The 27734-nt window shown below is 36.5% G+C and overlaps 1 protein-coding gene across 1 annotated transcript in view; it reads left to right on the top strand.

Moving 5' to 3' along the window:
- The window catches only part of STEAP2 (STEAP2 metalloreductase), a 30969-nt gene extending 9318 nt beyond the window's left edge, over positions 1-21651 (top strand). The window contains exons 2-5 of the mRNA XM_027539317.1: positions 6261-6785; positions 9593-10120; positions 13001-13165; positions 15293-21651. Of these exons, the coding sequence (XP_027395118.1) occupies positions 6294-6785; positions 9593-10120; positions 13001-13165; positions 15293-15580 (1473 nt within the window). The 5' untranslated portion in view covers positions 6261-6293 and the 3' untranslated portion in view covers positions 15581-21651. The remainder of the gene's footprint in view (positions 1-6260; positions 6786-9592; positions 10121-13000; positions 13166-15292) is intronic.
- The last annotated feature ends 6083 nt before the right edge of the window (positions 21652-27734 follow it).

Genomic DNA, 27734 nt, shown 5'->3' with positions numbered 1-27734 from the left:
AAGATTATTTATTTGTAAGTTGCTACAACACAGGAAAACTTGTATTTGCTAGCCAGTAAACATAGGTGTGGGCTTCTCTGGTGGCTCAGTCAGTAAAGAATCTGCCTGTAATTCAGGAGACCCAGGTTCCATCTCTGAGTCGGAAAGATCCTCTGGAGAAGGAAATGGCAACCCACTTCACTATTCTTGCCTGGAAAATCCCATGAACAGAGGAGCTTGGCAGGCTACAGCCCATGGGGTCACAAGAGTTGGAAACGACTTAGTGACTAAACATAGGTGTCCTTATCTCAAAGTATAATCTGCAACACGTTATAAAATGGGGAGATTATATCAGCATGATATAACCTGCTATTCCCAGCTTCATTTGGGAATATGACATACCCCCTTGTCATTCAGTTTGCATTGCTACGAGAGTCCAGGTATGCACAAGACCCCTGACTGTGCTTGATGTAACAGGCTTTCTTATAAGGTGGATGGAAGGATGTGTATAGCATCTTCTGTGCCCTAAACATAGAGGAAAAGTGGGTAGGAAGGATGTTGTTGCTTTAATTTATTGAAGAAGATCCTAAAATATTTTTATCAACTGAAGTTGTTGGGCAATACATTTTTAAAATTGAATTTCTAGACTAACCTAAATTTAACCACAAAGCTTTTTTTGTTTAAAATCTTCCTACCATGAATTAGATTGCTTTCTTTCCCTAATAATTTCAACATAATAAACATATAAAGTTTTGTTTTGGTGATTTAGGACCTAGAAATATCATAAAATCATACCCATATAAAATATATTGAATACATACTGAGCCTAGGAAATATTTTGGGAGTTACTTGTTATTTTGCTTATCTCATTTAAATTCAGGTTATTTGAAAAGTCTGGAAGGCTTGGAGTTAGTTAGCATTATTTTGCTCTAATGCTATTATATTTCTTTTCTGAAAATTCTTCAGTTGGTTCTAGAAAACATGAACACAAAAAGACACTCAGATCCAAGTATGAAAAATTAATGAATCATTTGTAATTACCATAGTTTATAAACAGAATTTCAAAGAATAAATCTGCATAGTTTTAATAAAATTAGTTTCATAATTTTGAGGGAATGATTTTTAAATGAGGATGCATACAAATTATCCAAGAGTTTCAGCTGAAAGAATTTAATAATCTGACTTAAGTGGATTTAAATATTCAAATGGTGAATAGTGGTTGGACTGCCTTACATTAGGGCAGTTATTCTCAAACTTTAATGTGCATCAGAACCACCTGAGGACTTTTTATAACAGATTGCTGGGCTCCACCCCCAGGGTTTCTGATTTAGGAGGTCTGGGATAGTGCCTAAGAATTCACATTTCTAACCAGTTCCTAGTACTGCTGATACTGCTGGTTCAGGGACCATACTTGGACAGCTGCTGTGTTAAGAAATCACATTCTGATTTTTCTAGCAGAATTGCAGCTTTGCTTCTGGGCTTGTCTAAAGGACTTACAAATTTCTTCCAAAAAATGAAAGCCTAAAAAAAAAAAGACCCCACCTCTTCCCTCAAAGAAAGTCTTTATTGTTATAAACAGGTGAAAGTGAAAGTGAAAATCACTCAGTTGTGTCCGACTCTTTGCGACTCCGTGGACTATACAGTCCATGGAATTCTCCAGGCCAGAATACTGGGGTGGGTAACCTTTCCCTTCTCCAGGCAATCTTCCCAACCAGGGATCAAAGCCAGGTCTCCCACATTGCAGGTGGATTCTTTACCAGCTGAACCACAAGGGAAGCCCATAAACAGTTGGGTTTTATGTTTATTTAAATACTGAGAGACTGTAGAGGTTATCTTTTTGCAACTTAAAGATCATGATAGTAAAATCTCTAGTTACATAAAATTAGATGGGGATATTTGATATATCATCTGAGGATTAAGCAGACATCTCCAGCAGCAGGGAAGTTGTCCAGGGTGCTTTCCCACCTCTTCCCAGAAAGATTTTCTCTCCAAAAGGCTTAAGGAGCACTTTTATATAAGAGTTTCCAGTAAAATAAAAAGAAGGGGAGAGGATCTATATAGGACTGCCAACTCAAACAACTTTTATCACTATCCTTATATGAGAAACAGACATTTTGACCCCTAAAGTTAGTTAAGATATACTCTCAGAGAAAAGGACAATTTGGCAAATTGAATAATTTTATTAAAAACTCCCTACTGTATCCATATACTTTTTAACTGCTGTTGACCAGTGATAGCTTCATATTTGGGAGCCAGTGCTCTAGTACTTTGAAAGTAAGGTCACAGAAAGCCAAATTTAATTTTGGGTCCTTGAGGTCTTAAGCTAGAATAAACCTGTAGTGTACCTCCCTTGAAACATTCTGTGTAATTTTGAGATTATTTTGCAAGTACAATTCATATATATAGAATGATTTGAGGTAAGGAGACACCATATGATACTTTTCTCTCCCTGATTTTCTAGAATAACTATGCTCTGATCATACTATCTAATTCTTAATTATATGCTGATATGAGTCTGTTTTTCTTTCTCTTGCTTTTTAATTCAAGTATATCTTGTCTTTTCTTAAATGGAGTGTAAACTTAAGTGTAAGCACTGTGCTTCTCTTCTTTATATCTTCTGTGCAAAGTACACAGTGGCCTGAATAAATTCATGCTGGACCACGGAAAAACAGATCTCCCTTTAGATTATAGTTGCATCACTCCTTATCAGTGGAAATGTACAATGTAAGGTATTTATGACTCTTACTTTGTAAATAGGTAAACCTTTTTCAGCTGTTGACATTATTCACTTCTTATAACCCTATTAAAAAATATTTATTTATTTCACTGCACAGGATCTTAGTTGTGGCATGTGGGATCTAGTTCCCTGACCAGGGATCGAACCCAGGGCCCCTGCATTGAAAGCTCAGAGTCAAAGCCACTGGACCAAGGAAAGTCTCTTATAACCCCATTTTTTATGGACATCACAATTGTAAACTTCAGCTCAGCTGTTAACTAAGTGATCCAAAATGATAGCTTACAGAATTGAAAGGAGATTCATGAGATTCTTACTCCAGTGTCTTGGCACCCACAGTTTGTGGAGAGGAGGTGCTTTTTAGGTCTATGTACAGGTGAGTTCCACAGGACCCACACATATTTCTTGGCTCTTTTTTCCTCCCCTCTAGAAGCAGTATATACCTTCATGGTATTTTCAGTGCCCTCAGAGAAAATGGGTTGCTACCTGGGGGTTCTTCAAGAATTACCCAGCAATCAATCATGGTTTTTTTTTTTTTCATAGTATTAATAAAGTTATATCTTGGTTGGTTTTGATCTAAAACTTGGATTTACTGATGATTGATTAATAGCTATAAATCCAAACTATATAGCTTTGTCATTGTTGTTCAGTTAGTTCTAAGTCCTGTCCAACTCTTTGCAGCCCCATGGACTACAGCACACCAGGTCTCCCCATCCCTCACTATTTCCTAGAGTTTGCCCACTTTATAGTTTTGGGTTTACCTAAAACTATCTGAGCTATGATTCATACTTTATTTAGAGTTAGTATTTCTTTTTGAAGAATAAAACTAATGGGTGACTTTTGGTGATCTTGATAGTTTTAAGATATCCCATACAATGTTTGCACTGCAGTGTTAGAATTAGCAGAGGTCAAAAGACTTATATGTGAAGCTGAGTTGTGTTAACTACAAAGTGCACTCTCTTTGATAAGTTGCTAAAGTTCTCTAAGCCTCTGTTTCTTCATCTTTAAGATGGGCATAGTAGGTACTTCACAGCCATCTGAGAATTAAATAAGATAATATATGTGAAAATATTGCAAACCATGAAATAGTATGTGCCATTATCATATGCTTTCAACAGTGTACAAATAATCCATCTCTCAAATCCATTAAAAGTTGTTTTTTTTTCCTCATGAATGCTTTTAATTACTTAAAACTTTGATGAGAAGAGTCTCATTTATTAGACCAACTTCTATTTATAGGCACAGTCATACAATTAAAGGGTTCAGTTAAAACTTGCCATTAGAAATACAATATGAATAAGGCCCAGACACGTTAGGACAGAGTCATCTATTAATATGTATAAGATACATGGTATTACGAGGTACCCAGAGATGACATTATTAGGCCCTAATATATTTTTACTTGTTCACATTCTGATTTACAGAAGGGGTTTGAACTTACTTTGTAAAATAAGCAGATAAGTGATACTGTTTTTATTTTTGCTTTCATTTGAAAAGGTCTTGATCATCATGATTCTTGGGAGATGCTACGATCTCTACTCAAAAGAACTTGAGACTGGGATACAGGAAACTTGGTTTCCTGTGTGAGAATCTAGTAACTCTCCTTACCCTTAGATAATATATATGACTAGGGGTAGGTCAGTCAGTCCACCTTGAATTGTTTAATGAAATGAGCATTGATTTAATTACTTCTGGTTTCTTTAACTGCTCCTGATTCTCTAAATACCAGGAATATTTCTCGGAGGATGCTGATAGTTTTGTACCGCCTTAGTGCCTCTGACACCCCCTCCACCCCCGCTTTTCAGGGTGTGTGAGATCACCCCAAGGGAAAGCAAATAATTATCACCCCTTATAACTTGAAAAGTGTGAAATGAAACATGTAATAGACTAAAAAAATAGTGAGTTTTCCCCTCTCCCAGGACCCAAGTTAGACATTGAGATGACTAGGTAATGCTAAGGAGCAATGACATGGCTAAAGAAGGAGAATATACTCATACGAACACAACCATCTCTCTTCTACCTTGCCACTGCCCTCATATCTTTCTTTAATTCCTTACAGGCACCCAAATGAGACATACCTTGCTAGATTGCCTGGGTTCTAATCCTGGTTCCTCTAGTTTCTCTTTTGTGACCTTGTACAAATTATTTTCTGCATGTATCAAGTTTTTTCATCTGCAAAATGGGCACGACAATATTAGTACCCATCTCATAGGGTAGTTGTGAGGATGCAGTCAGTTAATCTATAAAGCACAGGGCTGGCACACAGTGTATGCTATATGAGTATCAACTAATATTATTGTCTTTCTAAAGATTAATTTACTGATATATTTGCAGTCATTGAACATGTTCCATTTCTAGGGTAAAAAGTTGAATTTTCCTGGCTCCAGTAATTTCAATTTCCAGTTACTAAAAACCAGAAAAACATGTTTTTTTAAAAACATTCCACCTGTTCCTGTAAAATCCATTAAGTTCTCTGAAGAGATCCACATCTGCTGTTAGTATAAAAGAAATTGAACATTGCAGATAAAATGGAAGAGTGTTTTTCATTCAGACCTAACAGTGACACTGATTCCTGGCCATCTGAATAGTATTCTTGAGCAAGTTACTGCAAATAGGAACTTTCCAGGTGTTAGTCACTAAGAAAAGAATTTGACAGATTTTTTTCCGGAAAAAAATAACTGCATTATATTCAAGGCAACCGATGCAAAAAAGGGAAGAAAAAGATTTCGTAAGTATTGTGTAATTTAAGACCATAAACACATTACTAACCCCCTTTATACGGGAAAACTTTCTCGATGATAAGTTAATGAGACATAAGGTGGATGATAGAAGTCTATAGTATTTAATTCTTTATTATATTTTGATGGCTACTTTTCTGAAAATGGTAAACCCCAGATTTCATTTTTTTTAGTAGCTGATTTAGCTTACTCTCATTTAATAATAAAGCTCTTACTAGCTACTTACTAGCTACTGAGGTAGTCCCAAATGACTCTAGACAGTTTGGGGTTATAAATGGTCCTTTGGGTTTTACTATTGTTTGTCCGTCTTCTCTTGTCTCATGAGCTATGATGAGTCGTCACAGTCCTTCTTTACCTCTAGTGGCATTCACACTGGTTGCAACTGCGTTTTTTTAAAAGTTCTCCCTTGTTGAAAACTTCATTCTCGTTCCTTTTGTGCTCTAGAGCCTTGCTGTTCAAAGAGGGGCCCCACAGACCAGCAACATTGGTATCACCTTATTAGAAATGCAGAATCTTGGGCCTCACTCCAGACTTACTGAATCACAATTTGCATTTTAACAAGATTCTCAGATGATTCAAATGTACATTAAAATTGGAGAAGCTCCAATTTAGCACATCAACTTTGTGACAGTTCATTTTTCTATTTCGAGATCCATTTCTGGCTTACAAATTGTGTCTTGTGGTGTTTGATGTTATATAGCTTGCCAGATTGTTTTATCTCTAGAAACAGGGATGTTGTTATAACATCTAAAAGTGTATTCATGTTTGGTAATAAGTAATTGATGAGTGCTTTATTTTCTCTCCCCTAGGATATCCCTGGTGATCTTGGAAGAGTCCATATCATGGAATCGATCTCCATGATGGGAAGCCCCAAGAGTCTTAGTGAAACTTTTTTGCCTAATGGGATAAATGGTATCAAAGATGCAAGGAAGGTCACTGTGGGTGTAATCGGAAGTGGGGATTTTGCCAAATCCCTGACCATTCGACTTATTAGATGTGGCTATCATGTGGTAATAGGAAGCAGAAATCCTAAATTTGCTTCTGAATTTTTTCCTCATGTAGTAGATGTCACTCACCATGAAGATGCTCTAATAAAAACAAATATAATATTTGTTGCTATACATAGAGAACATTATACCTCCCTGTGGGACCTGAGACATCTGCTTGTGGGTAAAATCCTGATTGATGTGAGCAATAATATGAGGGTAAACCAATATCCAGAATCCAATGCAGAATATTTGGCTTCATTATTCCCGGACTCCTTGATTGTGAAAGGATTTAATGTTATCTCAGCTTGGGCACTTCAGTTAGGTCCTAAGGATGCCAGCCGGCAGGTATGTATTTTTACATTTTATTCTTATTTAGCTGGTATTTTATACTTAAATAGGTAGACAAATATAGACCTAAAAAATGAATTCTGATGCTCTCCCATGATTATCATTTTGAAAACTATGTATGAGCTCCTGAAGATTCGTGTCCTGACCTTGTAAGGACATATTTCTATCCTCAAAATGATGTAAAAATCTGAGAAAATAACTTGAACTTTCCTATCATAATCAGCTAATTGAAGAAAAAGACAAATATGTAAGAACATATTTCTATCCTCAAAATGATGTAAAAATCTGAGAAAATAACTTGAACTTTCCTATCATAATCAGCTAATTGAAGAAAAAGACAAGATTCGTAGATGAATAATGGGCCATCTCCTTGCTTCCTCAAAAATTAAAACAATCTCAAACATGTCTTTTTTCTTTGCCTCTCTTCCTCCTACCCTTTCTTCCTTCCTCCTCCTTTCTTTGCAAACAAAAAGATGTAAACAGTGTTTGCCTATTTAGTAAACAGTGTTCCATCTCTGCTTTTATAAGTAAACACATAGAGTAGTGCACCTTAAAATTTTTTCAGAAGTGTAGTTATGCATTATATTGGAGCACGATGATAAAATACTTTTATTATTTTTGCCCACAAAGACAGTTGAGTAGATGTCTTAGAAAATAAATTCAAGTATTTACATCACTGTATGCAGTAAAGAATCTGCCTGAAATGCTGCTGCTGCTGCTGCTAAGTCGCTTCAGTCGTGTCCAACTCTGCGCGACCCCATACAACAAAGACATGGTTCAATCCCTGGGTAGGGAAGATCCCCTGGAGGACGGCATGGCAACCCACTCCAGTATTCTTGTGTGGAGAATCCTCATGGACAGAGGAGCCTGGCAGGCTACAGTCCATGGGGTTGAAATGAGTCAGACATGACTGAGTAACTAAAGCACAGCACAGCATGCTGCATATGAGAGTCATGATTAACTATTCATTTTCAGGTGTTTAATTTGGAAGACCTAGGAAAAGAATATATACTTTCCTAGAGACTGTTCCAGAGAAGGCAATGGCACCCCACTCCAGTACTCTTGCTTGGAAAATCCCATGGACAGAGGAGCCTGGTAGGCTGCAGTCCATGGTGTCGTGAAGAGTCGGATACGACTGAGCGACTTCACTTTGCCTTTTCACTTTCACGCATTGGAGAAGGAAATGGCAACCCACTCCAGTTCTTGCCTGGAGAATCCCAGGGACAGGGGAGCCTGGTGGGCTGCCGTCCATTGGGTCGCACAGAGTTGGTCACGACTGAAGCGACTTAGCAGCAGCAGCAGCAGCAGCAGAAACTATTCTGAAGCATTTTTTTCTTTTGCATATCCACCAAAGTTTAGCAATAGATCAAATCAAGTAAACGAGAGATAAACCTGAATTTAATCCTTTGCCTGTATTAATGATAATTTTAATATTCAATAAAATAAATTATGGAACAAGAGATTGTTCAATGTGAAATACAGAAAGAGTTTCATTTGTGTCTTCTTTACATATGTTTGATTTAGTCTTTTAGGTAAATTATAAAGTTTTATAATTTTTAGTGTTTTTCCCCAATGAATTAAATAAAAAAGTTTAATTGACCATTGTCACACCTGTAATAAACTGAGAATGCCTTTCCTTATTTCTTTGATATATATTTCTCTACCTTCACTGTTCCATTTTAGAAGTTCTAACAGTATAGACTTTTTCATTTATATGGCTAATGTTAGATAAAATTAATAATCCTAAGAAGTCTACATTCTTTCCATTATATAACTAGGTTTAGCAGGCAAGAATTTCAGTGTGGTCTGTTCCAGAGCATGTATATAAACATCTTCAGGGATATATTTAGGAATTTGTTTTCCCTGAACATCACTCAGAGATTTTATAGCAAACTTTAGTGAACTAATCCAGGTTCACTCCAGCATGAACTTGGTGTTCAACAAATATTTGTTGACTTCTCAACCATATTACAATATATAAGAGTATTCGGTAGTTTGAAAGCCCACCCCCACCCCTACTGATCTCGATCACATCAAATGGCAGTTACTTTTACTATTTAAATTAACTAAGCCTAATAATGCCATTTCCCCCCACCAAATATATTATCCTCATTTAAAAATGAAAGAATTTCATAATTCTGACCAATGAAGTAATATACCTGAGATTATCCCTGGTTTTGGTTAATTGGTTTCTAAGCCAGAAGGTAAATTTTATAAATAGTATAGCATCATGACATAATTTAGAAGTTTTCATTGCAAATTCAGCCATCTCATGCTTATTCAGCATACTCATCTTTTCCCTTGCTGAATAGCCATAAAGGGCATTGCCTACAATCGCTCTGGAAGAATCACTGCAGTCCTAGAGCTAAGCTGTCCATCAAAGCCTGGAGAACCAGCCCCAGCCCACGCCCTGCAGGAGTGTGGGAGCTGGATGGGGGAGGGGAATGGCCAGCAGCTTGAATTCCAAAGAGAAGACCTTACCTTATCTGTTCAGAAGCACATGGTTTAGAAATCTTTCCTCCTGCCTCCCTTGCCCTGAGGACCTGGTTCCAGGTTCACGCTAGACTTTTCTGCATTTTCATTTCATGTCATGGAAACTAGCAAGGAGTTTGTTGTTTTTTTACAATACTGTCTTAACCTATAAATAAACAGATTAATAAATTAACAAATGCTTTATCACCTTAGTTTTTTGTATCACTCAAGGTCATCATATGTGATGCTCCATGGATTAAATGGAGCATGTGATTGTTAGCAGTTTTATAAGCAACAATGGTAATGATGAGTCTTCTGGTTTTTTCCCACAGGTTTATATATGCAGCAATAATATTCAAGCTCGACAACAGGTTATTGAACTTGCCCGTCAATTGAATTTCATTCCCGTTGACTTGGGATCATTATCATCAGCCAGGGAGATTGAAAATTTACCCCTGCAACTGTTTACTCTCTGGAGAGGGCCAGTGGTGGTAGCCATAAGCCTGGCCACATTTTTCTTTCTTTATTCTTTTGTCAGAGATGTGATTCATCCCTATGCTAGAAACCAGCAGAGTGACTTTTATAAGATTCCTATTGAGATTGTGAATAAGACCTTGCCGATAGTTGCCATTACTTTGCTGTCCCTGGTCTACCTGGCAGGTCTCCTGGCAGCTGCTTATCAGCTTTATTATGGCACCAAGTATAGGAGATTTCCACCATGGTTGGAGACCTGGTTACAGTGTAGAAAACAGCTCGGATTATTAAGCTTTTTCTTCGCTTCGGTCCATGTTGCCTACAGCCTCTGCTTACCAATGAGAAGATCGGAGAGATACTTGTTTCTCAACATGGCTTATCAGCAGGTATGGAGCATGTTTGATATTTATCTGATGCTGGTAAAATACTTGATTAGTATAATTTATAAAAACTAAGATTTAAAATAGTGTAAAACTTTACATACTTTGTAATAGAAATGTTGGTATATTTAGGGAGGGGAAAGAATTATTCTTTAAACAAGGTTTTTGCATAGAATTATATGGCTAATTCAGAATAATTTATAGTTAAAACTTCTGTCATCCCTTTCTCTGCAGAATAAAAGCAGAGAAGTGAAGAGTTGGATTTTATTTTCCTTTTTTGTTACAACTGCAGTGATTACTTTCAGCATCAGTTAATTATTTTATAATTGGCCATGTTCCGTGAAATAATAAGGCAGCTTTTAGTAAACACATACAATAAAATTAAGCCTAGTGAAAATATAAAAAAGAATAGCAAGTCAGGATTGCTGGGTTTTGTTATCAAAAAGCAAGAAAGGTACTGGTTCCCCAGGTGAAGCTTTTCTAGCACTTAACTCTTAAAGAAAATCTCAGGGACAGCCTCGTGGAATTGGCTTGATGATGGCATAGACTATGATGTTCCTCAACAATTTCCATTCAGTAAATATCAGGGGTTTCATTGAAGCTCTTTGATGTAGCATTTTTCAGTGAAAGTTGAGCACAGTATAACAAACACATGTGTAAGAGCTTTTGCATTTTATAAGGAAACAAAGCATTATGGTCCAAGTGTGTAGCATCCAGTAATTACACTTGTTTCAACAATAAAACCTAAAATAATTTGAAAAAAAATTACTAGATTGATGTTCTTTAAGCCATTTTCTCTAAAAACCACTTCACTTAAATGAATGGTAAGGCTTTGATATCTACTCTACCAGCTTCCTCACCTCCTTCAAGTCTTCCATTTGTTGACAAAAATAATAATCAATAATCAGATTAGAAGAGAGTTTTATCCACACCAAGCTGAAGGCTATAACCTGGGAAACAACCTCTCAGTAACTCTGAGGGGACTGCTCTGAAGAGGCAGGGAAGGAGCCAGAATGTATATGAATTTTTTAGCTAGGAAATAAGTGTGGTCAAACATACATCCTTGATAAAGGATTACTGCTAATCACAAAGAACAGATATTTCAAGTTAATAATTTCAGTGTTTTTCTATGTATTGGAAGATGCAGGAATCTGGGGTCATTGAAATTCTCCAAGAAGTATGCATCTGAACTATCGAGGGGCCAATATTTCATAGCCCAGAAAGCCTCACCCTTCTGTTTTCTTCCTGAATCCTCCTCATGGCCCATTGTGAACTGACAAAGGATCGTGATTAAACCCTTTGTAAAACTTGATGGTGGGCAGCATTCTTTTTTTTAATGGTAAAGCTGGATGTACAATGTATGTTTGTACATAAGACAGGCTGTTCTTAGTTATAAAGTTCAAACCAAATCATGTATGAGCCAGAATGTGAGATTTTTTCCCATCAAGTCCTTATCTCCTCAGCAGGGCCCTCATTGGACACTGTTTGACATTCTGCCACCTGCTTCTGACTCAAGCCTGGTACTCCCAGCCTCTCCTACTTCCCCTGCTGTACCTTCTCTTTGTTCAATAGTATTTTCCACCTTCTAACACACTTTGTGTTCTTTATTTCCTGTTCTCCGCCTTCTCGCATCAGAGTGTAAGTTCACAAGAGGAGGAGTCTTCGTCCATTTTGCTCACTGATACATGCCTAATGCCTGGAACTGTGCCTGACACATTGTAGACACTCAAAAAACATACTCATGGAATGAAGGGGTGAATTGGGAGGGCGGGTATTAATAGATAGACACAGGTTGTAGGCTCCAGGTTTACTGGGGTATGCTGTTATTCTGTATTGTTGTATAGATGCCAAATGAGATAGTAAGAACCTTTTCTCCACAGAGGAGCTCTGTGGCTTCTTTCAGAATGTTGGTATTGATTGCTTCAGTGAACTAGTGGCTAAGAAATAGCCTTTCTCTCTTTTGTTTAAACTTCAGGTATGGTTACCTGGTATGGTTCAGGTATGGTTACCTGAACTAAACTTCAGTTTGGTTACCTGGAAGTGGACAAAAAGTAAAGCTGGTATTAAGTTAGAACCTGTTTTCCTTGAATAGATCAAAGCTTCAACCCAAGGAATCCAAACCTTGATTCATACTCTAATTATATTGTTTGCATGTAAACAGACAATTCTAAAAGTAGTTGCTATGCAGAATCCGACATATTCAGAGTTAAAGTCTGGCTTGATTATATGTGCATTATCAATGTAAGGAGAAGACATTTGGAAAAGTACTGAATGAGGCAACTAGACAGTTGAAAAGTATATTAATGAGGTCATTCAAGTAGATAAATATTTGTGCTCCCTAGGGCTTTATCCTCAGGGCAATTTCAACTTCCTGGGGAAAAGAAGGTAAGAAGAAAGAGGTAAATCAACATGTAAATATTTTGTGAGAAAGGAAGGAACAAAGTTTAGAAATCCCCTGCTTGGATTCTAAGTTGAACTAAGGCCAGAATATTCAACCAAGTTGAAACCAACTTTTAAAAGTACTGGAAAACTAACTGCCACTACTTCTTTAGTCTCCCTGTGGAACCAACCACTCAGTATTTCAGTGTTGGGACTCCAGAGTCCATGTCAGCATGATGTATTACAAATGTGTCAACTACCCTTATCACATATGGGTGAGGAAGGAGAGGACCTTAGTCCTTTTTCTGTTTAACTCTCTCTTTTCTTTCCCACACACCTGGAACAAATACCATCCAGTAATAGGTTCTCCATAACAGTTCATTAAATTGAATTAGTGCAACTTAAATATGTATGTATATGACACATTCTTAGGCCAAGAGTGAACTCTGTGCTGAATCAGTTAATGTTCTACCAAACAAAGGAAATTCACATTTGCTTTCTTGTTAGGTTCACGCAAATATTGAAAACTCTTGGAACGAGGAAGAAGTCTGGAGAATTGAAATGTATATTTCCTTTGGCATAATGAGCCTTGGCTTACTTTCCCTCCTGGCAGTCACCTCTATCCCTTCAGTGAGCAACGCTTTAAACTGGAGGGAATTCAGTTTCATTCAGGTACATGGTGTTTGGTGAGGGGATGGCTGGTACAGAATTTTAACTACAATTAAGTACAATTAAATTTTAAATATGTTCCTTATGAAAGAATGCCCCTGGGACTGCTGTTTATGCAAGTAGCTCGTGGAATACATGCTGCTAGAGGCCAGCTTAGGACCATTCTGGTTTAGTTAATAAAAGACCAGTACAGGACTTTACTGGAAGGTTTTGATAGCACTGCCTACTATGTTACAGATACAGGTTATTTTAAAAAGTAATAGAAAGTGGGAGGCGAGTCAGCTTAGATCAAATTTAATACCAAAGTCAATGTATTATTGGCCAACTCAGTGGAGACTTATTTTATATTCTGAGTCATCTTAATCTGTCTAGAAAAGTTTCATTAGTTGTAATTCAAGTGGAGAGAAGCTCAGTCTGAATATTTTAAAGGAAATGTGTATATACACACAAATACAAGCAGTAATAAAACTAGGTTAATGGATTATGACAAGCAGCCAGCCTTATGAATCTTGTTAGTATATGTATTTGGTACATCAGTTGTATACATATGTGTATGAGGGATTTCAAAATAACATTTGTTGTATGATAAGTTAAACATTCACTTTCTCTAGTAATAGCTATTTAATGAATTTGCATATTTTTAAAATATATAATTCAAATTTAGACGCTACCTAAATTATCATAAAACCAGTATTGGTTGTATCCAAATGATTTATAGCACAATATGCAGATGAGTGGCATCTGGTGGTAAACTAACTTTTAGTTGTTTTGGGGTTTTGTTTTTTGCCTATTTGCTTGTGTGTGTGTGTTTTTTTTAAGTGGTCTAAGAACCTCATTCAGAATAAGGGCCTATCCCTCATCTAAATTAATTTTTACTTTTTGGGGGAAATAAAATGTGAATATTTTTCCAACTGCTAGTTTAATCTCACCTGAAAAGAAATAGAAGGCACTCTGATAAAAGGAGCTGCTGCTGCTGCTAAGTCGCTTCAGTCGTGTCCGACTCTGTGCGACCCCATAGACAGCAGCCCACCAGGCTCCCCTGTCCCTGGGATTCTCCAGGCAAGAACACTGGAGTGGGTTGCCATTTCCTTCTCCAGATAAAAGGTGCTAGACAGGTGCAAAGTATCATGATAAATTTAGATGAGTAATTGCAAGCAGAACAACTTTCTGCTAGAGAGTTCATCCTTCCCCAGTGAAGTTAGACATTACATTATTATGCTGATAGAGTGCTACATTTTGTGTAATATAGACCATTTCTCAAATAAGCAGTTAAACATAATAAAGGGAACCCAAAATGCTGAAGTTCTCTATTTTTAAACTGTAAACTTTTTAACAAAATACTCATAATCTCATTCAATATGGTTGGTAAAACCATTTGAAATGCTTTTTATGTTACACATTAATACTATAAGATTTTTCATATTTATCTTCAACTATATGTGTGTATACCCATAGTGCTCTTTAGCATTTAATTATATGCGTGTGTATATATGTATACATGTATTACATATATAATATATGTACTATATTATATATAGTATATATATACACTCACATACATTTTAAAAAATATACACAACTGGTAGAAATGTGGATAACCTTTAAAAGAAGTTTTCCAGTTTTTATCAGTATCCTTAAGGAAAAGCCAGATGTTTTGACCAGTAATCCCACTATTAGAAACCAATTCTAAGGAACTAAACCAAAATATAAAAAAGGGCTTAAAGTGATATTATAAAATAGTTGAAGAAGGTAAAAAAACAGTAAATGATCAACAAAAAGGAATGGTTAGGAAAATTATAGCACATCCATTCAGTAGAATACCTTGTAAATTAAACTCATGCTTTCATGTTTAATGACATGAGGAAAAGTTCTAGATGTAATAAATAATCAGAATATTAAAAGATATGCAATTTGGCCTTATTTGTGTAAAAGAGAGTGTGCATATAAATGTAAGAAATATATGAAAATATTAAAATTGTTTAATTCAGTAGATAACAAAGAGTAACTCAATAATTTAAGATAAAGTTGTGTTTTCAAAATATAAACATAGTATATCTGGATGGATTAATTTATGAGTTTGAATAATTTTGCTTCTTATTCTGTTTCTCTTTCTTCTTCCCCTGTCCCAAGTCTACCCTTGGATATGTCGCTCTGCTCATAAGTACTTTCCACGTTTTGATTTATGGATGGAAACGAGCTTTTGAAGAAGAGTACTACAGGTTTTATACACCACCAAACTTTGTTCTTGCTCTTGTTTTGCCCTCAATTGTAATTCTGGGCAAGATTGTTTTACTCCTTCCATGTATAAGCCAAAAGCTAAAGAGAATTAAAAAGGGCTGGGAAAAGAGCCAATTTCTAGAAGAAGGTATTGGAGGAGCAGTTCCTCATCTCTCACCGGAGAGGGTTACAGTGATGTGATGATAAATGGTGCTCCCTGCTGCTATATGAAGTTCTCCTCATGCCATTATTTTTATGACTTCCTTTATCTTCACTTGCAAGTGCTCTGTCAAACTGCTGTGGGCTGAAACCTGTTCAATGAGATCTCAACTGAATTAATGGTAGAATTTTCTTCAAATTTGTTTTCCCTAATGTCACATTTTGCCAATATAAATGTTTGTAGTCAATTTACGTTGAAACATAGGTATGTTTTGTTTTGTACAATTGTAATGCTATTGTTATTTTAATAAACTTTATTCCATAATCAGGCAGAAATATTTGTAGTTAATAGTATAGATACAACATAATGTTAAAAAAAAAACCTGTGCAAACCAGCAGAACTTCAAGTTTTAATATAATGTGATGGATATTTTTTCCTGAAGCTTAAGTAAGATTCTAATTATTATTCAGCTTAAGAAATAGAAATGCATAACATACATTATTTTTAAGAAAGGACACATTAGGTTAGCATCTAGGTAAGGGTATATGTTAACATCCCTATATTTCTTTCATAAGATAGGGTTTGAACCAATGTGATTTGTGAGCAAACACAAAGAGACAAACTGAACTTGAACTTGAAATTATATTTAAGATGCATTGTAGAAATGAGATATATACTGGTAATGTGTACCTCATGAAAAGTTTTATTCTTTACCTTGTTGCAGAGCAGTTTTATTTGCATATTAATATACTGACCAGGGAGAAGACAGTAATATATGGCCTCCAAAACTGATTTTTCTAATACAATACAAATCCTGGGAATCTTATAATTATTTCTAGTTAGAGGGAAAGCGTTAAGTTTACATACGAATAGTTGTTTATCCGCTGAGTTTTGCTGTTGCACCTTAGCCAGTCATACTCTGAATGATACAGGATTTTACTGACATTCATTAAGGGATTATAACATGCCAGGCACTGTTCTAAGCACTTTACGTATATTTCCCATACAGTACTTACAACAGCCCCTTGACAGAGGTGATTATCCTCATTTTACATATAAGAATACTGGATGGAGGATAGAAAAGTTAAGTAATTTGCTCAAGGTCATGCCAGAGCTGGTATTCAAGTCCAGGCAGTCATATTTCAGAGGCTATGGTTTTAGCCACTAGGCTGTTTGGCCCCTGCCCCATCCCCATGCATTCCAATCTAGATGCTTCCTCTTTAGTATAAAGGCACTGACATTCTTTATCGTGTGTCATGGGTGTCAAAAGATATGTGAAGATATAATTGTAAATTTATCCTTGCTTGGGGATATAATTCACACTCACCCTAGGAAAGAATCTTGCCTGGGACAGAACCCTAGAGATCAGTGGCAGTCCATATACCTCTTTATGCACCAAGGGACTCCAGTAGAGATAGGACTGTAGTAGTAGTTAACAGCGGAGGTCCTATAGAGTCCTAAAAAGTCCCTGTAGATTTGGTCATCTCTTTCTCTCTTCTTGAGACATCCTCCTGCATACTCAGCCATTCATTAGGGAGCAGTTTGCAACTATGAAGGATATTTAGATGAGTGGGTTAATTATGAATCTACTCTAGAGACATAGAATCATACAAATTATTCATGAATTTTTTCAGTACTGACATTACACATTAAAATTGCATTTTGTTCATACTTTGGTTAGAAAGTCCTACATTTTCCCCCCTATTTGCTCTTTCTTTATTAAAAGAGAAAGTTGCAAACAAGATACAATGATATGTATTCCTCTTCCTGAAATTTTAACATTGTAAAACTTACCCAGTAAGGTTCTACTGAAACCAGCTGCCAAAAAGAAAAGGACTTTTATTCAGTAGAAGCTACCTTTCCCACCAATGGCTCGCTCCCTATCACCAAATCATGTCAGTTTGGTAAACTGCTCATGATTCTCTGATATTCTCTCCTTGGTGAATTTTAGTAACTTGTACTTTTTAATTGAGCTTTTCATTTTAATTGTAGCCTTTCCATCTTGATAATCATTTACTTGTTAGTTCTCAGCAGGAATTCAGTGGGGTGATAACTTCAAGGTAATATCTATAAACTACATAGTGGACTTGTGAAATTAACTACATATTTGTAATAATTTCTTGTCCCTTCAGTTTCACTCCATTTAAGCCACGCTTTCACCAGTTAATGTGAAAATACAGTGAAATAGTTTTAAAACTTAGACTACTATTGAAGTATATTTATATTGTTGCATGTATATATTAATTAGCTAATAAGATAAAATTATCACTATTACAGATAAATGGGGCCTTTGAAAATATGAAAAAGCGAAGTTTATGAAGTGTATGTAAGATGTAACCATTTGTTTGAAATGGTAATATCTTCTTTTGCGTACTACAAAGCTGACATAATTTTGAAGTTTTAGAATATAATATGTGCATGCTCAGTCACTAAGCCATGTTCAACTCTTTGCAACCCCATGGACTATAGCCTAACAGGCTCCTCTGTTCATGAGATTTCCCAGGCAAAAATACTGGAGTGGGTTACCATTTCCTTCTCCAGGGGATCTTTCCAACCCATGGATCCAACATTGGCAGGTGGATTCTTTACCACTGATCCACCAGGGAAACCCAAGTGTAATATGTTCATTATAATTCTAAATGTTTAAAAGCTTTTCTAAAAGTGGAAAAATACTGACTTTTAATTGCTTTACTTAAATAACTTTTAACTGCTTTATTTTACTACTTCCTACCTGATTACTTTTCTTAATCATCATTTCTCATAATCATTCTTTAGAAATCATTACTCTGACCTCAGACGTATGACTGAATTTTGCTCTTGCTAGATGTGAGAAAGTAGTGGGAACTTTAAAGTAGGAGGCTTGTTTTCCTAAACTATATTTTGAGAAGTGTCCCTGAGAAAATTATAAGAATGTAGAAAATATATCTAGTTCTGAAAGTGAAAGTCGCTCAGTTGTTTCTGACTCTTTGCGACCCCATGGACTATGGAGTCCATGGATTTCTCCAGACCAGAACACAGGAGTGGGTAGCTTTCCCTTCTCCAGGGGATCTTCTCCACCCAGGTATTGAACCCAGGTCTCCCACATAACAGGCGTATTCTTTACCAGCTGAGCCACATGGGAAGCCCTAGTTTTAATCCTATGCAAAATAATTTATTTTTTTCCTAAGAGGGAATTAATTATTGGACTGAATCATGCTACCTAGCTTTTATGCACAGATTTCATATGTCTCCTCTATTAAGGATATTTAAAATCATGTTTAAATAGGAATATATTCATGTTAGCATATATTTTTCAAAGCATATATAGAAATTAGCCTAGATTGTCTACAGGTAGAGGTTTTTATTTAAATTTTGAAATATTTTAAAGTATGAATAAATTATATTTATAGGTATTTATCAGAGATAATTATTTTGTGCTATATATGGGATTGGTTAGTGAGCTCCAATGCTAAACTACCTGATTAATTTCTTATAAATTAGCATAATTTTGAGTTGATTAAGGGATTTTACTTTCAAAATTAATTTGCTAATAGTAGCCTAACATATATTCATTCTTACAGTGAAATTATGAAAATTATTTGTGTAAAAGGGCTTTTGAGAATATATCATATCCAATTTTTTATTGTTTATCTCTTAGTAATGTGATAGAATCTTAATTATTTTTAATTGCCTTTTTAAAATATAAATTTATTTATTTTAATTGGAGGCTAATTACTTTACAATATTGTATTGGTTTTGCCATACATTGACATGAATCTGCCATGGGTGTACATTGCCATTAAACTATTTCATAAAAAATTCTGTACATAGAGGTTCCCCCTGCCAAAAAGTTTTTATTTATGAAATTTAAAGTTTCTTATGTGATATTTTAAACAAAGTGCCATCAGTGTAATTCATAAATATTTCTTTAGGAATACTATGAACACTGAACCTGTGTCAATCTATAAAATCTCTATGTTGAAATAAGTATTTAAACAGCCTAAATTGTTGCATTGAAATTATTTTATAAGTTCATGACTTAAAGTAGTGTAACACGTAGTATAATAACCCGAGCCTGGTGTTAAGATTTATATTTGTGATGTGTTGTCCTAAAAATGAGCTGCTCCACCCTCAGTTGTTCATAAGCCACTAAAGCAAATTCTGATACATACTCATTATATGTAATTGCTCTAAATGAAACTGTAATGATTTAAGTGGAAACAATTTGTTCATACTTTTGAACAGTGAATTTTATAGAAACAAATAGCTTCTTCAATTTTGTTTTAAGCAAACTTCTAAAGTGCTAATATTCAGAGATTCTGTCAATATGTTACCAAAAAACATTTAATTTAGCTGAATACATGTACACACCATAGTCTCCCCTACCATGGTTTCATTTTCTGTGATTTCAGTTACTCACAATCAACTGTGGTTTGAAAATATTAGATGGAAAATTCTAAAAATAAACAGTTCATAACTTTTAAATCATGTGCCATTCTGAATAGCATGGTGAGATCTTGGGTGTTCCCACTCCAGCTGGCCTAGGACGTGAATCAGCCCTCTGTTCAGTATGTCCTTCCCTTAGTTACTTGGTAGCTGTCTTGGTTATCAGATTGGCTGTTGTGGTATTGTAGTGCATGTAATTCTTATTTTACTTAATAATGGCCCCAGAGTACAAGGGTAGTGATGCTAGGAATTCAGATATGTCAAAAGGAAGTTGTAAAGTGTCCCCTCTAAGTGAAATGGTGAAAGTTTTTGACTTAATAAGGAAAGAAAAAAAATTGTATCTTGAGGTTGCTAGGATATATGGTAAGAATGAATCTCCTATCTATGAAATTGTGAAGAAGGAAAAAGAAATTCATGCTAGTTTTACATTGCACTTCATACTACGAAAGTTATACAGTGTGTGACAAGTGCTTAGTTAAGATGGAAAAGACATTATATACAATAAGAGATTTTGAGAGAGACAGACTACATTCACTTTTGCTACAGTACTTTGTTATAATCTTCCTATTTTATTATTTGTATTTTGTTGTAATATCTTACTGTGCCTAATTTATAAATTAAACTCTGTCACAGGTATGTGTGTATGGGGGGAAGAAACATAGTATATATAGAGTTTGGAACTATTAGTGGCTTCAGGCATCCACTGGGGGGTCTTGAAACATCCCCTGTGGATAAGGGGAGGGCTACTGAACAGATTTTTTTTTTTTTAACTTCCCAAATCATTGGATTAACATCATGCAATCATCCAAAATTAGGGCGGACTATTTGGATTCTCCCAATGGCTAGATGAGCTAATATAAATGACCAAAGCAGGTGTTTTTTTAATGATTTCCAAATTGCCAACTTCAAGGATGATTCTTTTATTTTCTTTAAAGGTCTTTCATAGTTTTGCAGATACTGCGTCTGAAGGGGGACTGGAATTGTCTCCCTGTGTCTAGTTACCCTGCTTTAAAAGCTGCTGCCCATCACATTCAACAGCCCTCGCAGTTAAGTCTTCATTTGTGACTGAGTGTGGACCAGTGAGTGTAGAGGTGCAAATAAGTGAATTCTTAGAAGTCTCTTCAAATAAAAGCAGCATGTGTTCCTTTATCTTAATCCTCTGTCTTGCTGCCAAAACTGTCGTATAATAGGAACTCTTGCAAATATCCAAGAAGACCAAGACTAAACCCTAAGGAGGGCATGTTAGAAATTAAAAAGGTTTTGACTGCTTCACTACTTTTACTGCCTTTTCCTGTATTTAATTCATTGTAAATTTGGGTTTCTTTATATGAAATCAAAATTAATCCATCCTGGCCTTCAGTTCTTTATTACAATACCGTATAACACTGTTTGAATAAACTAGATTGCAATAATTCTTATGTTTAAAAGTTTTTAAAGGATAGTGTGCAGTTCACATTAGAATTGATTTTCCATTGTTAATTAATTCTACTCATTTTCCTGCTTTTATCTTTCATTGAGTATTTTGTATCTGCTTAGAAAATACTGTCTTCTGTATAACTGTGTAATAGATATTTGATAAAACTCCATAATCTCCAAAATACCATTATCAAATTAATGCCATGTTTTTATATCATTCTCATAGATCTGCCTTATAAACATCTAAATAAAAATGTACTATTTAATGTGATTTAATTTCTTTTTTGAAATGTTATGTACAAATGGATTTTTCTTTCTTACTGAATAATCATTCCGGTATTTGATGGAAGCCATACTTTACATACATACATACATACTATACTTTGCTGGCTGTTTCTTTTTAGAAGCATCCAGAAAGCATTCATGTAATTGTTTTGTGTTTGGGGGGAGTTTTGTTTGCTTTTATCAAAGCAGACGTGTAGAAAAACATCCATCTAATGAGATGGTATTCTTAAAAGTATTTCACTTCACTAGCATTTATTAAGTATCTTTAAACTAGGACTGAACACAGTATTCAAGCTATAGTCTATAGATCCTGATAGCAGGAACTCTGTCTTACTACTATATTCCTTTGTTGTTCAGTCGCTCAGTCGTGTCCTACTCTTTGTGATCCCATGGACTGCAGCACATCAAGCTTCCTGTCCTTCACCATCTCCTGGAGTTTGCTCAAACTCATGTCCATTGAATCAGTGATGCCACCCAACCATCTCATCCTCTGTCATCCCCTTCTCCTGCCTTCAGTCTTTCCTAGCATCAGGGTCTTTTTTAATGACCCTGATGGCCAAAGTACTGGAGCTTCAGCGTCAACATCAGCCCTTCCAATAAATATTCAGGGTTGATTTCCTTTAGGATTGACTGGTTTGATCTCCTTGCAGTCCAAGTGACTCTCAAGAGTCTTCTCAGTTTGAAAGCATCAATTCTTGGCGCTCAGCCTTCTTTATGGTCCAACTCTCACATCCATACATGACTACTGGAAAAACCGTAGCTTTGACTATATGGACCTCTGTTGGCAACTGTATTTCTAGTGTCTAGTAAAATACGGTCCTGCAGAAACCAATGAGATAGTATGACTTGCCTCATTTTTACAGAAAATTATGTTATTTATCAGCCAATTTCTATGTAGCCATGCCTGCATCCTCCTGCCCACACCCTCCCCATCACCATCTCAGCTTCCTATTTTGCCTCCTGGCTAGTGGTTAGAGCTGCCCTATGGGCCCAGAGAGGAGTCATTGCTATTGCTGTCAGTGCCACCATCACCCCCACCACACTGTCGTACTGATATTCGTGCCTGTGCACAGGATCTGTGGAGGTTCTGGCTCCCCCTGCAGCTGCCTGGAAATGTGTGGGTATTAATATCCTGAGAGTAGAGTTCAGATAAAATACAGGACACTCAATCAAATTTGAACTGCAGAGAAACAACAAATAAGTGTAATTCTGTTACAAATACTGCATGGCTTTTCACCTTTAAATCTGGCAACCCTACTTCAAGGGTGAACTTTGATCAGAGTTGAAGCATAAGAGGGTGCTAGTAGGTAAGTTCTCCCTTCATTTCCCCAGATGGACTGTTCCAAAGTTCAATAATTCACAAGGCCTCCATGAAAATATCCCAAAAGACCGAGCACTTATAACTCCATTGTTCCAAAGCTATGGCACCTCAGTAACACCTATATTTGTACATCCTCCTCCACTGCCTGCCTCACTTCCATCTTTTCCTCCCTCTGCTTAGCAGAGACAGTGCCTGCCCCCAACCAACTGGCAGAAGGGGAATGTTTCTTGTTTGTTTGTGGAAGACTCTAGGGAACCTAGGCTAGCACCCTAATTTTGGTAGTAGATTCTTCAAATGGAAAAAAAATATGAAATGATGATTTTTACAAAGTCAGGCATAGGGCTCTGCAGACTCAAAATCCAGATTGGTTGAGAACCTTGAGTGGATACATCTCCCAGGGATGGATTCACACTGATAAATGTACAGTGATAGATTGTTAAGTCAGAAATATCTGAGAAATACCTGGACTTCCCTGGTGGCTCAGATGGTAAAGAATCTGCCTGCAATGCAAGAGATGTGGGTTTGATCCCTGGGTTGGGAAGATCCCCTGGAGAAGGGAATGTCTACGCACTGCAGTATTCTTGTCTGGAGAACTCCATAGACAGAGGAGCCATTGAGAAATATCAATGTCCTAAAGGCAAAGAAACTGATAATGCCTCAACTAAGCACATTCTACTCTTCAATCTGTTCTTTACAAGAATTCTAATTATAGTCCAAAGGATGTCGGGATCAATTACAGGCTAAATTATGTCCCCCTAAAATTCACATTAAAGTCCTAACCCCTAGTACCTCAGAATAACTACATTTGGAGAAAGGGACTTTAAAGAAGTAGTTAAGGTAAAATGAGGTCATAGTGGTGGGCCCTAATCCAACATGACTGGCGTCATTATAAGAACAGTAAGAGTAGATAAAGATACAGAGGGAAGACCATGTGATGACAAAGGGAGAAGCCAAGGAGAAAGGCCTCAGAATGAAACCAATCTTGGACACCTTGATCTTGGACTTCTAGCTTCCAGACTGTGAAGAAAAAAAATTTCTGTTGCGTAAGCCACTTAGTTTGCTGTATTGGTTCCCACAGCCTTCAAAGACTAAAACATGGTTCATAGAATCAGAACAAGTCAAGTTAGTTACAGAAATTGGGTAATTAACGTCACTAGAATAAGCTTGTCCGATTAGTCCTACTCCACAACAAAGACAGTTCTCTCCTGGGGTTACTATAACCTCCCACCATGTAAACACAATAAATAGCTTTTAGTTCTAAAAGTTCAAGAACATTTTCAGTTCATGGAACTATGAACTGGAACTACGTCATGGGGCTGAAGCTTTGATCAGATAAAAGTCACTCTTTATAAGTTAATACCATTTATTTCATTGCCCCACTAAACATGAATAGCTCTTGCAGCTTCCCATTTAAAAATCACTTGCAATTTGGATTATTAGTACACTTCATTAGAATGGTTGACAACCAAACAATGGTTGACTTTGTTTTTATGTTCCATGTACTTATTACTTAGTATCAAATTGAATGATTCTGTTAGAAGGAGGTAATTACTTTTGTTTCTTTTTTATGCTTTGTTTCTACAACACTCAACTTGAAAGATTTTTGAAAACAGGACAATAGATTAAATTTCAGCTTGCATGTATTTTTTCTGTTACATAATTCCCCTACAGGGAACTATAATCACACTTCCCATGTGCTATAAAATTTTTCTGTTTAAAATAAATTACTCTCAGAAAGAAATAATACTTGTGTGAACATTTAGAACACTTGGCACTATGTTATTGACTACCAGATTCATATATAATCTAAATATTAATTAGAAATATTCTTAATTCATGCTAGTGAATAATTAAAATTTTCCTAAATATTGTTAATTAGGGTGCAAACAACTATCAAGAAAAAATCAGAAGAAGAATATTTCCTAATATTACATTTAAGTTAAAAATATATTTAGCTTTCAATGTTACTTTTAAAAATGGTGCATAGTTCAAAAAATTATTAAAACTTGGAGTTAATCTTTAAGTCTACAGCAGCTTTTAAGAAATTATAATTTGTAATTCAACAGAAATGTTAAATTCTGCTGAATTGTTACCAGAGTGAAGTATTTTTATTCTCTGTGTATGTCATCTCTCATACATTTCTCTACTATTAATTTATCTTTTTGTGAAATAATTTACCATTTCGGTAGTTAGCCATTTAACCCCACATCCTTCTGGGTTCTGCTGTCATAAAAATGTCTTTTGTGTTCTTAACCGTTTTTAGAAATCGATACTAAAGAAGGATCCATGGGCCTTCCCTGGCAGAACAGTGGTTAAGACTCTGCTTCCAGTGCAGGGGTTAAGGATGCTGGGGGCGGTTAGGGTACAGTGTGGGGTTAGGGACATCGACCCTGACTTGGATGAAAACCCAGGGGTAACATTACAGTTAACCCTCTGTATCCAAGGTTCCATATCCATGGATTAAATCCACCAGTTTGTGTGGGACCGTAGTCTGTATTTATTGAAAAAAATCTGCTTGTGAGTGGAACCCACAGTTCAAACCTGTGTTCTTCAAGGATCAACTGTACATGCAAACCCTTGAACCCTACCCCTACTTACTAAAGCAGACCCTGGAAATGGGGCTCAGAAGTCTTTTAATTAGCTCTCTGGACAATTCTCATGCACATTAAGTTTTGAGAAATACTTCTCTAAACACTATGCCAAAGGCTTGGGGTGTAAAAACCTGGGTAAGTAACTTTCCTTGTTTTAAAAAATCTCAGTCTAGCAGGGAGTCTGCTGAGCCAGTAAATACCATTAAATGTGTGGAGAGTACAAAAACAGAATGACAGACAAAGCAGCACCTAAAGTAGCAGAGTATATAGAGAAGGTTTCCTAGAAAAGGTCCCAGGAACTGAGCTTCATAAGGAGTTAGACATTGGAGGACAGTCACGAGTACAAAAGAAGCAAAGGTAATGCCCGAGGAAGTTTGGCACCTGTGTACAAGTGAAGTAATTTAGTCCATATGGCTTGAGCGTGGGGTGACTGAGGATTCTATTCTGGTTGCTTCTCACCTGTCAAAAGATAAAAATCATTAAAGCAAAAAAAAAAAAAATTGCAGTTAGATCTATTAACTTCCCAGTAATGGACTCACTGATGGAGAAAAGTCAAAAGTTTTTAAGTGCTGGAAAGGGGGAGTTCGTGGGATTTGTGCTAATTAAGGATGGGAAACTGGTACTCTGGATATGGGACAGAATGAATATATAGGTTGGTACACAACTGGTTAAAATAAAACAAAAATCCTATTGTTCATTTGTTAGAAAAACGTCTTCAGTTAAGTCCAGTTAGAAGAGTTTGGTTTCCCAGGGCCAGTGAGGTTTATGGACTCTCATCACCTTCAGTCTATTGTGCTAAATCACAAAAGTCAGCTGATATCTCCTAGGTAAGCTCACTTTAAGTGGAAAATTTTCCTTGGCGATCCCTTTTCTTCATCCTTCCTCATCTTGAGATGCCAGAATGAGCACAGAGAGGATTGCAAGTCATTGGATTATCAGCTTTCCAAGCACCATTTTAGGCTTTGGTGCCATTCTCACAGGATTCCAGTCTGTTTATCTAAGTGGTTTCAGTCTCCTCTTGATGTAGTATACTTACACAGTAATTAAGGTTACGTTAACAATACAGTTCACACACCCTTTGCACTTTCTCAGGTTAATAGCAACCTTAGACCTACTGAACCACCTCTGGGTGTGAGGCCTGAGAGGAGCTCTAAAAGCACCAATGAGTAGCTGTAAAGATTAAAAAAAAAAAAAAAAGAATGCTGAAAATGAAGCTAGGGAGTTTCAAGAAAGGGTGAGTGGTCAACAGTGTAAAATACTATAGACAAATATACACCAAGATGCTGCTGCTACTGCTGCTGCTGCATCGATTCAGTCGTGTCTGACTCTGTGCGACCCTATAGATGGCAGCCCACCAGGCTCCCCTGTCCCTGGGATTCTCCAGGCTAGAACACTGGAGTGGGTTGCCATTTCCTTCTCCGATGCATGAAAGTGAAAAGTGAAAATGAAGTCGCTCAGTCGTGTCTGACTCTTAGTGACCCCATGGACTGCAGCCCACCAGGCTCCTCCGTCCATGGGATTTTCCAGGCAAGAGTACTGGAGTGGGGTGCCATTGCCTTCTCCGACACCAAGATGAGGACATGAAAATGTACACACTCTTTGACCACAAGTGGTGGTAACCTCAGTAAGGGCAGTTTCCAAGGACTGGGGTTAAACAGAATTGAGGAAACAGGGACTGGAAGTGTGCAGTACTCTTTCAAAGAAACTTGGTTTCTTTGGCTGTGACTCACATCAAGTGCTGCCAAGCCCAATCTAGGTTCTCCATTTCTATTTGTAGAGCCAGAAATGTCATATAGATCATCTTGCTTATTATGTGCCAAGCACCACTTTACAAAACCATCATCTTATTCAGTCCTCTCACAGCAATCCTATTGATGAGAAAAGTGAAAAAGTTATGAGAAAAGTGGAGTTTCCAGGGGTTAACTTGCTCTAAATTCAACGATTTTACTCGAAGGCCTTCCAGCATTGTGTACAATGCTTTGGTGCTCACTAAAGTACAGAAGAGGTAAAAGGCTAGGGAATGTAGGTAACACTGGTCTCTTCTTAGGGATGAGATAAACTGCTCAGCTTCCAGTATTAGCATTCTATCTTTCATCATTCCTGCATCCCACATCCACCACCGGCCCATTCTTGTTTTAAGAAGGCCCAGCGCAAACT

Source organism: Bos indicus x Bos taurus, chromosome 4, assembly GCF_003369695.1.
Source record: "Bos indicus x Bos taurus breed Angus x Brahman F1 hybrid chromosome 4, Bos_hybrid_MaternalHap_v2.0, whole genome shotgun sequence".
In the NCBI taxonomy this organism is placed as follows: domain Eukaryota; kingdom Metazoa; phylum Chordata; class Mammalia; order Artiodactyla; family Bovidae; genus Bos; species Bos indicus x Bos taurus.
The sequence above is the reverse complement of the archived record's forward strand: the minus strand, read 5'-3'. Positions and strand labels throughout refer to the sequence as shown.